This window comes from Capsicum annuum, chromosome 12, assembly GCF_002878395.1.
Source record: "Capsicum annuum cultivar UCD-10X-F1 chromosome 12, UCD10Xv1.1, whole genome shotgun sequence".
NCBI lineage: Eukaryota > Viridiplantae > Streptophyta > Magnoliopsida > Solanales > Solanaceae > Capsicum > Capsicum annuum.
In genome coordinates this window covers 60,311,551-60,323,462 of record NC_061122.1, presented here as the reverse complement: position 1 = coordinate 60,323,462, position 11,912 = coordinate 60,311,551, and the positions used below count along the sequence as shown (strand labels likewise).

The 11,912-nt window shown below is 32.0% G+C and overlaps 2 protein-coding genes across 3 annotated transcripts; one reads left to right on the top strand and one right to left on the bottom strand.

Annotated features, from left to right (window-relative positions):
• The first annotated feature begins 412 nt into the window (after window positions 1-412).
• On the top strand, window positions 413-4,085 carry LOC124889788. Of its 2 annotated transcripts, XR_007048646.1 has the most exons (3): window positions 413-778; window positions 1,173-1,417; window positions 3,639-4,085. XR_007048646.1 is itself a non-coding variant. In XM_047401800.1 (2 exons), exons 1-2 carry the CDS (start codon window positions 1,085-1,087, stop codon window positions 3,705-3,707), a joined length of 402 nt encoding a protein of 133 aa, XP_047257756.1. In that variant the 5' UTR covers window positions 458-1,084; the 3' UTR covers window positions 3,708-4,085. The 2 variants fall into 2 exon arrangements, 1 of the variants encoding a protein (XP_047257756.1); XM_047401800.1 differs by having other exon boundaries at window positions 458-1,417.
• A 3,098-nt stretch (window positions 4,086-7,183) lies between these two features.
• Window positions 7,184-11,622, bottom strand: LOC107853984 (inactive TPR repeat-containing thioredoxin TTL3). Its single transcript, XM_016698969.2, has 5 exons — window positions 10,040-11,622; window positions 9,741-9,936; window positions 9,457-9,629; window positions 8,329-8,662; window positions 7,184-7,716 (listed from the first exon to the last, which is right to left on the bottom strand). Exons 1-5 carry the CDS (start codon window positions 11,044-11,046, stop codon window positions 7,603-7,605), a joined length of 1,824 nt encoding a protein of 607 aa, XP_016554455.2. The 5' UTR covers window positions 11,047-11,622; the 3' UTR covers window positions 7,184-7,602.
• Between the last annotated feature and the right edge of the window lie 290 nt (window positions 11,623-11,912).

Below are 11,912 nucleotides of genomic sequence, written 5' to 3'. Positions count from 1 at the left end.
TGTACTTTCCACCGACCCTAATTTGTGGGACTAAATCGAATTAGTTGTTGTATTCATTTTCTCGAAATCTCACAGAGAAAACAATCAAAAGATGTCACCTTGATTTATTATTATTATTATTATTATTATTATGCTCAATTTATTTTAAATTTATTATTGATAATTTTTATATAATATTTTTTATGTGACATATGTAATTCATTTGTAAGAATAATAATTTTTATATATTTTTTAATTTATTATTACTATGAATTTATTATTATATTTAAATAGCAGCCTAGGTTAATTCAATTATCTTCTCAAATTTATTTAGATTCTAGCCAATCTTATGTCTAACTGACGTCAATTTTAACCTATTTTTTAATTCAATTTGGTTTATTTTTAATCCAATTTTTAATTTCGTTTTCAGTTTTAATCACAACCAGGATTGAGGACTGAGATTAAATCTTATTTTTCATATAAAAAACACCCAAAAACCAAAACCCTAATCTAACTCTAAAAAACTTCAGCCGCATCTCTTCTCTCTGGCTCTCTTCGGTCGCTTTCATCATCGTCGCCATCGCCGGCGACAAGCTGGCTAAGCTGTCCGCATCATCGCCGCGTGAAACAGCCGCCAACAATCACCCCTCATCGTCGCCATTGCCGGCGACAAGCTGGCCAAGCTGTCCGCACCACAACCGCTTGAAACAGCAGCCGACAACCACCAAGCAGCCGGCGACACCCTTCATCACCACCAAACAGCCGACAACCATACAGCCGGAGAAATCTCCAACATTAAGTATATGTTTTCTTTCTCCATTTTTCTAATCCTTTTGCCTTTCATTGTTGTTGTGTAGTCGACTGTGAATAAATAGGATTTTGGTATTGCTTTGTCATAGCTTTTGTTCTTCTCCATGGTCTAGTGTAAGCTACGGTTATCTAGCTAATACCACTGAAGTTGCGGTGGAGTTATCTCATTATGGTGATAAAAATTGGTTTAATTAAACGTTGACAAAATAAACTTTGAACTAAAAGAGGCACTGAAGAGGCCTTAATTAAAAGAAAGAAGAAGCTAATCTTGCCATTATATGTCCATTGACCATCAATGTTGAAGCTTCCCCTTTGGTCTCTGTTTCCATTGATGATAGTGGTAGTTGTAGCACTACTGATACATCTGCTAATGGACGATGTAGGAGAACCCGAAAAGGATGTGGACATACTAGACTTGTTGCCCTCTGGTGTGAAACTGGTTGACACACCTATTCTTTTTTTTGTTATTTCTCATAAGGCTATTGTACTTGAGCTTGCTGATATCCGTCGTGTAGCTGTGGAGGCATCGAATAATGGCTCACAAAGCGTTGAATTAGTTCGTGATCTTAGCAGGCGATTAGAGCTCCTGAAAATTGTATATAAGTATCATTGCGCTGCTGAAGATGAGGTAAACTGGCTGTTACATTAATCTGTGTAAATGCTTCTTGTTTGTATTTATGCCTTGACTGACAAACAAGATGAACTGTAGTCATTTAGATTCACAATATGCAAACAGAATTGGACTTTACTGCAAGCTAAGATTGTTGTCTGTGTTAATTATTGTGACAATTATAGTAATTAAGTGGTTGCTGGAATTCGTTGTCATGAGAAACTGCAAGGAAAGACATTGACTTTAGGAAGCTAAGGGTAAAGTTCAAGAAGTTTCAAACTATAAACATAAACACAGTAACTCAGTACATGGATCCATTATTTATTGATAATTTCTTTGTTATTTCTGTTACAAATTTCTGCAGATTATGTAGCATCTTCACATCAGGCTGTACTTTTTGTTTGTAATGATATGTTTGATCAACATCTTCGTTTTCATCTTCAGTTTCACACTTTCAAGTTGTAATGACACTTGAAAATGATTAAGTGTAGTTACTTGAAATTGCAAACTTGTGACTTGAAAATGGTTAAGTGTAGTTACTTGAAATTGTGAACTTGTGACTTAAAAATGCTTAAATGTAGTCACTTGAAATGTGTACTAATAACTTGAAAATAATAAAGTATAGTTACTTGAAAATGATTAAGTATAGTGACTTGAAATGTGAATTAGTTAATTGAAAATAGTTGAGTGTAGTGGTTTGAAATGTGTACTAGTGACTTGAAAATGTTGTAAGTGCAGTGACTTGCAATGTAAATTAAGTTATTTGAAAATGGTTAAATGTAGTTACTTGAAATGTGAATTAGTTACTTGAAAATGGTTAAGTGTAGTCATTTGAAATTATGAACTTGTGACTTGAAAATGACTAAGTGTAGTTACTTGGAATTTATACTTGTGACTTTAAAATGGTTAAGTGTAGTGACTTGAAAAGTATACTAGTGACTTTAAAATGGTTAAGTGTAGTCATTTGATATTGTGAACTTGTGACTTGAAAATGATTAAGTGTAGTTACTTGAAATGTACACTTGTGACTTTAAAGTGGTTAAGTGTAGTGACTTGAAATGTGTACTTGTGACTAGAAAATGGTTAAGTGTAGTCACTTGAAATGTGAACTAAGTTACTTGAAATTATGAACTTGAGACTTGAAAATAACTAAATGTAGTGTCTTGAAATGTATACTAGTGAATTTAAAATAATTAAGTGTAGTGACTCGAAATATGTACTAGTGACTTGAAAATAGTTTAGCTTAGTTACTTGAAAATAGTTAAGTATAGTGACCTGAAATGTGTACTAGTGACTTGAAAATGGTTAAGTGTAGTTACTTGAAATGTGAATTAGTTACTTGAAAGTGGTTAAATATAGTGACTTGAAATGAATGATTAAGTGTAGTGACTTGAAAATGATTTAAGTATAGTTATTTGAAATGTGAAGTAGTTACTTGAAAATGGTTAAGTATAATTATTTGAAATGTGAAGCAGTTACTTGAAAATGGTTTAAGTGTAGTGATTTGAAATGTGTACTAGTGACTTGAAAATGGTTAAGTGTAGTGACTTGAAATTTGAATTAGTTACTTGAAAATGGTCAAGTGTACTGACTTGAAATGTGTACTAGTGACTTGAAAATGGTTAAGTGCAGTGACTTGAAAATGGTTAAGTATAGTGAATTGAAATGTCAATTAGCTATTTGAAAATGATTTGAGTGTAGTGACTTGAGATGTATACTAGTGACTTGAAATGTGAATAAGTTATTTAAAAATTATTAAGTGTAGTGACTTGAAATTAATTAAGTGTAGTTACTTGAAAGTGCGAACTTGTGACATGAAAATGGTTAAGTAGTTACTTGAAATTGTGAACTTGTGACTTGAAATGAATAAGTATTGTCACTTGAAATGTGTAGTAATAACTTGAAAATAATAAAGTATAGTTACAAAATAAATATGTTTGGTTATATGAAAAGATCTCTGCTTTGAGAATTTCTCATTGAGTAAATCTTCTTGAACCCTTCCTATTGTTTTCTTATTCTTTCAGTTTCATCCTCTGTTATCTTAATAGAACAAGTCATAACAATAGTCACAATAATCTGAAAAATCAACTTTGAGTTTATGATACTTTATATGCTAATATATACATGTTTATATTTGTTGATTATTATGATTTCATTTGATACTATAATGTCATATAATTTATGCATATAATATATTTTTAGCACTTTTTATAGTCTGAATTAACATATTCTTATGTAGAATGAGTTTGAAAGAAAGAAACAAGAAATATTAGCTGCTCAAAGTGCATCAATTGTGAAAGGAGGATAAGAAAGGAATTGGACTTGTTGATGAAGCATGTATACAAGAAATCATCTTCAAATGATGAACACCCATCTCAAGAAGACAACCAAGCTTATGACGATGAAAGTGATGATGACTTTGACAACGTGAATGAAAGTGATTATAATCGTGATAACATGGATGAAAGTGATTTTGACCCTGATGGTTGATAGTTTTATTGAGGATTCAAGTTTGAAATATTTTGTTTTGGACCATTTAAGAATCATACATTATTGATGTGGATGTTTTGAATTATGTTTTTTGTTAGCTCTAATGGTTTACATTAGATTTGTATTGAATGATGTTTTTGAGAATTATTGAAAGTTTTAAATAGATTTTTGATTAATTGTGAAATATTTCTAGTAATTCATGTGTGAATTTTTACTTGAGAATTTTGATGGGGATGTGCATGCTAAATATTCATGAAAATTTTCTTGAAAAAATTTGTTCTTGCGGATTTACTTGGGGTATTTCATATGAATTTTCTTGCGAAATAGTTTCATAAATATCCGTAAGAAATTTTCTTTTATTAATTAGGAATTTTCACCTCTAAACTTCCTTCGGATTTACTTGGGAATTTTCACGGGGAATAATTTGTGAATTTTTTCGTGAAAATTTGATAGTAAAATCCCCTTTTTATGAAATTTTACCAAATAATTTATGCAAAATTTTGATAGTTAATCACAAATAATGTACCTGCGGTTTTATTTTCACAGCTAAATTACCTAAAAATTTTAATCCGCAGCTAAATTACCTAGGGATTTTATAAATCCGCAGGTAATAATTATCTATGAAGGTATTTCATTTGGATTCTAATTGGTAAGAAAATCTGCAGGTAATCAAATTACTTGGGGATTTTACCACATTATTCTTATGAAAATCCCCATGTAATAAGAACTTTTCTTGTAGTGAAGAATTGCAGAAAAAATATATGTTTTTTTCGTGGTTTTATCTTAACTATAAAACTACCTTGAGTAGAGTAAAATCGAGCTTAAAAATAGTCATTCGAAACTCCGTTTCACGTTCAAGAATTTTTAGGTGTAAGAGTTTCATAAATCTAACTTGTAATTTTTGGAGATAATCAAAGCAAATGAATATGAAAAAGAATGTTGACAACCAGAGGAGAGGAAAACAATAACAAGAAAAAGTGATACGTGTCGTTAGGAATGGCTGGATACTTTAGTGAAAAGACAAAATTGCCCTTAAATGCAGGTATGGCGACCTTAACCTACTTCCAAGACTCTTCTATATATATATATATGTATGTATGTATGTATGTATATTCTTCCCCCATCTCAAAATGAGATAATAAATAAATATGACCCTAAACTTGACACCAAATTATAACTTTGACCTTAAACTTTGATAGTGCACAAATAGGACCTTTAACTATTCAAATTCTGAACAAATATGACCTCCGATTTTGCAACCCCGTGCGTGAATTTCACTCGCGCCTACGTGGAAAGGTAATCCAATCACACGATGCCACGCCGTTAAAAGGGCTGACTTGGAGGGAGGTCATATTTGTGCAGTTTTAAATAGTTAAAGGTCATATTTGTGCATTATCAAAGTTTTATTTTTTGTGTTAAAACAGCGTCGTTTTTATTATTATTATAAATTTTTTATTTATTTCTATAGCAGCAACACCTAACTTTTTTTTAATTAAAAAATTGAACCCGCGCAGTAGGCTAAATGAAGCGTCCAAGAAGAGCAAATAACACCACTGGGCTATCTAAGTGCCTTGTTTCATGTGGTTCAACATTAATATACGTACATAAATATAGATTTTTTACATTATATATATAACGTAATTTTTTTACTAAAGGAGTTCGGGTGAACCCCATTGCAACCACGTAGGTTCGCCCCTGCGTTAATTTAATAACGTTTTGATAACGTTAATTTAATAACATTGTAATAACATTAATTTGATAACGTTAATTTAATATACTACTACTGCTATCCTTAATAACGTTAATTTAATAATGTTTTATTAAAACAATAATTTTTTTTATTAGTATAGTTTTATCTTTAATTTAATATTTAAATAAATTATATTTAGATATATTATATAACTTAAATTCATCCTCTGCTTTATAATATATATACATACCTGCACGATTTTTTCGTATAACGCTGACCCACCTAACTAATAAATCTTCAATATTGTTTTTTTTTTCGTAACGACAAAAGAAATTAGATGCCATTTTCATCTTTGAGCCGAAAATAATTAAAAAATAATAGTGAAAAGTCATTTAAAAGTCATATTTGTGCAGTTTTGAATAGTTAAAGGTCATATTTGTGCATTGTTAAAGTTTACGGTCATATTTATGTCTTATGCCCTTAGATTTTAAGCTGGACGCACCCAGTTTTGCGTGTTGAACACGCGTTTTGCCACATAGGATCGAAGGTCATATTTGTGCAGTTTTGAATAGTTAAAGGTCATATTTGTGCACTGTTAAAGTTTAAGGTCAAAGTTATAATTTGGAGTCAAGTTTAGAGTCATATTTATGTATTATCTCTCTCAAAATACTTGTCATCTTATTAAAAATATTATTTTAAAATATTTTTCATTTTAAAAATTTAAAATAAAATTAATTATTACTTTGTATTTTTTATTTTATTCTTAGTAGTAAGTAATTTTAAAAATTACAAACACCTCAATTATGACATATGAATATATTGCGTAAATATTTAATGGGGACAGATTATATCTTTAGACATAATAAGAGTAAAATAATTGAACACCCTCCTAATATATAACTAGATACAAGAGCCCATGCTTGCACGGATCCAACGTATGTTATCCTTTTTGTGATATAGATAAATTTTTGAGAATCAATTAAATTTTTTTAAAATTATTAATTATAATGATATATAATACTTTTTTTAATATAGAATTTAGATGATATATGTTACTCATGTCGTTTCAATTTATGTGACACTCATAAAATTTGGAGAGTCAATCATTTTTTTTGTATAATTTTAATATTTTTATATAATTTTTAAATATTTAAAGTTGTTAATTATTATAATTTATAATACTTCTAGTAACATTCAGATAATATATGATACTCTCTCTATCCCAATTTATGTCACACTGATGAAATTTTACATAACTATATTAAAAAAATTATATATAGTTTTACATATTTTCAATTGTTAATTATTGTGATTCATAGTAATTGCTACTAATTAATTTTTAAATAATATATGTTACTCCCTTTGTCTTATATAGTTGTGATATAAAGAAGAGACGACAGAAGCTGATAAGACGACCTCCACCTGCTTTCACCGCTTTTCTATGTAAGAGAATTTTTTTTTTTTAAGAAGTGTATAAATGAAAAATATCATAAATATTTTAAGATGGGGGGGGGGGGGGGGGGGGGGGGGTAGTTTTTGTTTTTATGAGCGGAAGAGAAGGAAAAAGACATGGTAAAATGGAGAAAAAGTCAAGGAAACCATCGTAAAAAAAAATAATTCCATACTATTAAGAAAATTCAATAAATGTAAAAGAATTGTTATCGTTCGCTAAAAATCGTGCTTTAATTTTTTGTCCCAAAGCACCCTAATGAATTTCTTTCTTTCTTTTTCTTTGTTTTGTTCCTAAAGATGAGCCAATATAGCCTACCAATTCCTATTATCTAACTCAAGCCTCTTAATTCTCCTTTGGTTTTCTCCCATTCTCACTTAACCCCTCCCCTCCATTTCTTTCCTCATGGTATTTTTCTATTTTTGACCATTTCTTTTTCCTTTTATGGAGGGCCTGGAATTGAACAAACAAGTGATGATACCGTTCAATTATTTGTTATGGAGATTGACAAATTAATGACAACTATAAATGTCATTGGTGGTGTTTATGCTCTTCACATCTTTGGAAAATTCCTCATTTTTTGAGTTGTTGTTGGGCATCCTTAATCATCTGCGCGACATCTTCATTTTCTGGGGTCTCCTTCATCAACGTTTCACATTCTTGTATGCATGCTTCCCAAATTCCCATCTGGTATATGAATATATACATCACATACAAAATAATGCACATCAAAATCTTCCACTATTTTAATAAAAGAAAAAATTTATTAGCGTTTTATTTTCCAGTTATAGATTAAGGATAGTCAACTATGACTCTGTATTGATTCGTACGTGTTCAACGCGTTGAGCACCGTGACCATGTCAATACAGGATAGCTGCTAATGATTCATGACACAAAGTATATATTTTGTTCTTAAAATAAAACTTAGAGAAGTTAAATAGTGTCTTCTTGCTATCCAAACAAGCTTATTTATTATGATTCGTTAAATGTGTTCAACTAATAGGCCAACTAATTTAAGGGACGTAGCTACTATGGACATGTCATATCATGATTGTTCAATAAAAGTATTTTTAACTAAATCAAACCTCTCCATAAGTCTTTGTTACAATTAAGTATAATTTTTTAGCTCTTATAACAAAATGTTGTTACAGAGAACATATAATATATTATAACATATTATGAAAGATCTATTTCATAGAAAATATGATTGTTATAGTGAAATGTTGTTATAGAGATGTGTTATTGTAATTCTTCACACGTTCAAACTATTGTGAAAGCATAAGGAAAATTAAAAATCACCTTAAAGTAACAATCAGCCTTCCTCAACCTAGCTTTGGTGAAAGATGGTCTGATATTAAGGGCAATCTTGCAATCCTCAAGTGCCTTCTCAAATTGGCCAAGTTTTGACCGGCAAGCTGCTCGATTGCACAATAAGACTGAGTTGTGTGGGTCATGGTCTAGGCCTTCACCATAAGCAACAATAGCATCTGCATATTTTCCAGCTTTGAAGAGCTCATTGCCCTTTTCTCTAGCACTTGCTACTGCCCTTGTCCTCTTTGCCATCGTGTTCACTTCCTTGTTGTTCCCATCTAGTTGCGCTGCTCGTTGAGCCGCTGCTAAGGCATCATCGATCCTGTGACATAACAATCATAATAAGCCAACGAGTAACCACTGTCAATTGTTTAGCATTAATATACTGAATTCAGTTATTTTGATATTGAGACATAATTGATTGATAGATTATGTCATTTTCTATTTTATGCAAGACAATCGTCCATTGAGGGAATATAAAATAAGCAATATATTGAAATCTTTGGAAATCGATTCTCAAAGCTTGATTGATTTGGCCATGTAAAGTCTATAGGTTAATTTGACTATATCAAACTAAGAGTTCGAAAGGAAGATTAGTGTGAGTTCAAAAAATTGGCAAGCACGACTCTTGATTGAGGGTGATTAGCATATGTCAAATTGAACCTAACGACCAAATACGTGTACTCAAGTACTCTTCTTTTGGTTTCTCCTACAAGCATTTCCCTGTTGCGTTGTTAGCTGAATCAAACACTTTATTTGTTTACAACAATCCAATATTAATTAAGTCTTCAATTTCTGTCCAAATCTTGGTTATTGTATTTTCTTTTATTAATTTTTTGGGTTTTTTTTAACTGTGGTGTTCGGACCAACTTGTGCGCACCTCGACTAATTTCACACGATATGTGCCACCTCTCACCAACAAGAGGTACCAGATAACCTTGTTGAGCAAAAATAACACAGATGGGAAGAAATCACCTATTGTTCTTGTCTGGTTATGGTATCTTTAGGACCACAACTATGACCCAGATTGAATACGTTTTTGTCATTTTCTATTTAAAAGATGGGGCTGTGAAATGTTGAATGGTTTGAATACTATAAATATGAATACTAACTAACCTGCCAGCAGCCATGTCAACTTGAGCTTGAATGACTAGCAATCCAGCATTACCAATAGGGCCAAAGAACTTTATACATTCATCAATATCGAAATTCGGACCATTCTTTAGAGTTTGATCTGCTTCATGGTATCTATGGAGCTTCACCAAAGCCTCGGCTTTCAAAGCAAATATCTTTTTTGTTTCCCATCAAGAAGAGAAATTAGTTCATGACAACATATTTTACCAAAAACAATAACCCAAAGTGCAACAAATGCTTGTGGTTTATTCAGTAAAATAGTTAACCTGGGATGCAGAATCAGCACCAGCCGATATGGCGAGGGCGGATTCTTTAAGAAGAGTGTTCCAATCTCTTTGCCTCTTGGCTTCGGTACACTTGTTGAGATGAATTTGAATATTTTTAACCTTTGTCACAACATCAGGATCAGCTTCTGATGCTGCTTGTTTGTAATGGTACATAGCCTTCTCTGTATCTCCTAATCTAAACGCAAAAAAAGGCAGTCATCTTAGATAATTGTAATTCTAATGAAAATAGGATCATGATATTCACGATGAAAATTAGCCGAAAAAATATGTACATTTACCTGACACATAGGGTGGCTAAACGATTATGAGCTCTTTGATAACGAGGATCAATTGTGATAGCTTCTCTGCACTCAAAAACGGCTTCAAGGAGCCTTCCTAAAGCGGTCAAAGCAGCGGATTTGTTGCTACGATAAGAAGCCTTATTGGGATCAATTGAAATTGCAGCATCGTACAAGGACAAAGCTTCAGCAAATCTTCCATTCTTGTAATCCTCATTTCCAAGAATCTTTAATTGCTCAGGGTCCATTCTTGTGGACAGAGCGCGGCAAAGGGAAACAGAGCCCCCTGTTTTCCCCTGCATGTGATCGCCCTGGTTCCTTACCACGTTACCCATAACACTAGTTGGATATTTCCCAATCTGAGATTTTTGTGGTTGTGGTGGTGGTGGCGACGGTGGTTCTTCTTTAGCTGTTTTTGGTAAATAATCAAGAACATGATTAGCTGTTGAAGTTGTTGTGGGAGCAGTACCATTGCCCCCACCTTGCTGCCTAATGTTACCCAAATTACCAAACAGCATCACGTTGCTAGACGATGCACGGACTAATGTATTAGCACCCTTTGATCTTTGATGGTCTTGGATCATGTTATCAAGCTCTCCTGATAATCCTGTTGAGGCTGGTGGTACTTTTCTTCCTTGATTATTATATCCTTGTACCCCGGCACCATTATTTTTCTGCTGATTATAAACAGGTGCACCTTGAAAATTAACCTTATTCTGAGCTGCTACCGCAGCCTTGGATTGGTTCGGATTAGGCCTTGGGATGATCCTATCAGCTTGTTTCTCCAGTTGGTTATCGTGAGTGTCTAAAAAGGCCTCGTTGGAGCCATTACGATGCTTTTTAGAATTTTGAGTGCTAGAAGATCGCGTTATATTGTTAACATTGTTGGAATTTTGTGTAGGAAGTGAGCCTGTGGATGTTGATCTTTTTGTCCAAATGTTTCTTCTTCCAAAAACAGCATTTAACAGGCCACAACCTGTTTTCTTTTCAGGAGATAAGTCTCCCATATTCAAATTGTTGAGATATCTTTCAATATTTTCTTGGATTCTTTTATAGAAGGTGATTATCAAGAAATGTGGCACAACATGCAAGGCTTCTCATGTAAGAAACAAGACTTCTAGGCAAAGTTAAAAATAGATAAACTCACCAATAAAATGAAGGACCCATTTAGAAAAAAAATGTTACATTTAAAGATGTGGAAAATTGGGGGAAATGAGAGATTGGTTGTGTGAAAAATGGCCATTGACCCCCAGAAGAGTACATAATTGTCATAATCTCTCTCTATATGATCTCCCGGTGTGGTCGGCTTAAAAAATAATATCTCTTTTATTTTTTGTAATTTTCTTTCTCTTTCTTTCTGGCTGTGGAAAGGTGGAAATGAAATGATTGCACGAGAGAGATGAAGAAGAGAAATGAAATGTGAAAAATAATAAGAGACAGAAAAAAAAGGAGAAGTAATTAGCTCTTTAGGGGGGTGTAAAAGACACAAAAATAATACTAGTAATGATGAATGTAAGCAAAGGGAATTTATTTTCAACACCTATGCTTTTACTTTTCTCTGCTTTTTTGTTTGGTTAAAGTTTTTTTTTTTTTTTTTTTTTGTGTGTGTGTTGGTTTGGTGTTTGTGGTGTAAAAGGGGAGACCAAAAGACCCGGTCATGGAACAAATGAGGATCTCAAGATATTTAGAGGAAAAACAATTTAGTGTTAGGAGAATCTTTTATTTCATTATTTTATTTTCTCTTTTTTTCAACCCGTCCTAATACTTTTTCGTTCATATTACTTGCTATTAATTTTTTATTTATATTTTTACTTTTACATGTTAATTTTAATAGATAAAAAATATATTTTTTTTATTCTTAATAATAATTATT

Coding starts and splice junctions, on each gene's coding strand:
- LOC124889788 (XM_047401800.1), top strand. CDS start 1,085: ATGTTGAAGCTTCCCCTTTGGTCTCTGTTTCCATTGATGATAGTGGTA. Junction 1,418..3,638: donor ATTGCGCTGCTGAAGATGAG/GTAAACTGGCTG, acceptor ATTCTTATGTAG/AATGAGTTTGAAAGAAAGAA.
- LOC107853984 (XM_016698969.2), bottom strand. CDS start 11,046: ATGGGAGACTTATCTCCTGAAAAGAAAACAGGTTGTGGCCTGTTAAAT. Junction 9,937..10,039: donor TTAGCCACCCTATGTGTCAG/GTAAATGTACAT, acceptor TTTTGCGTTTAG/ATTAGGAGATACAGAGAAGG. Junction 7,717..8,328: donor AGGCTGATTGTTACTTTAAG/GTGATTTTTAAT, acceptor TTCATATACCAG/ATGGGAATTTGGGAAGCATG.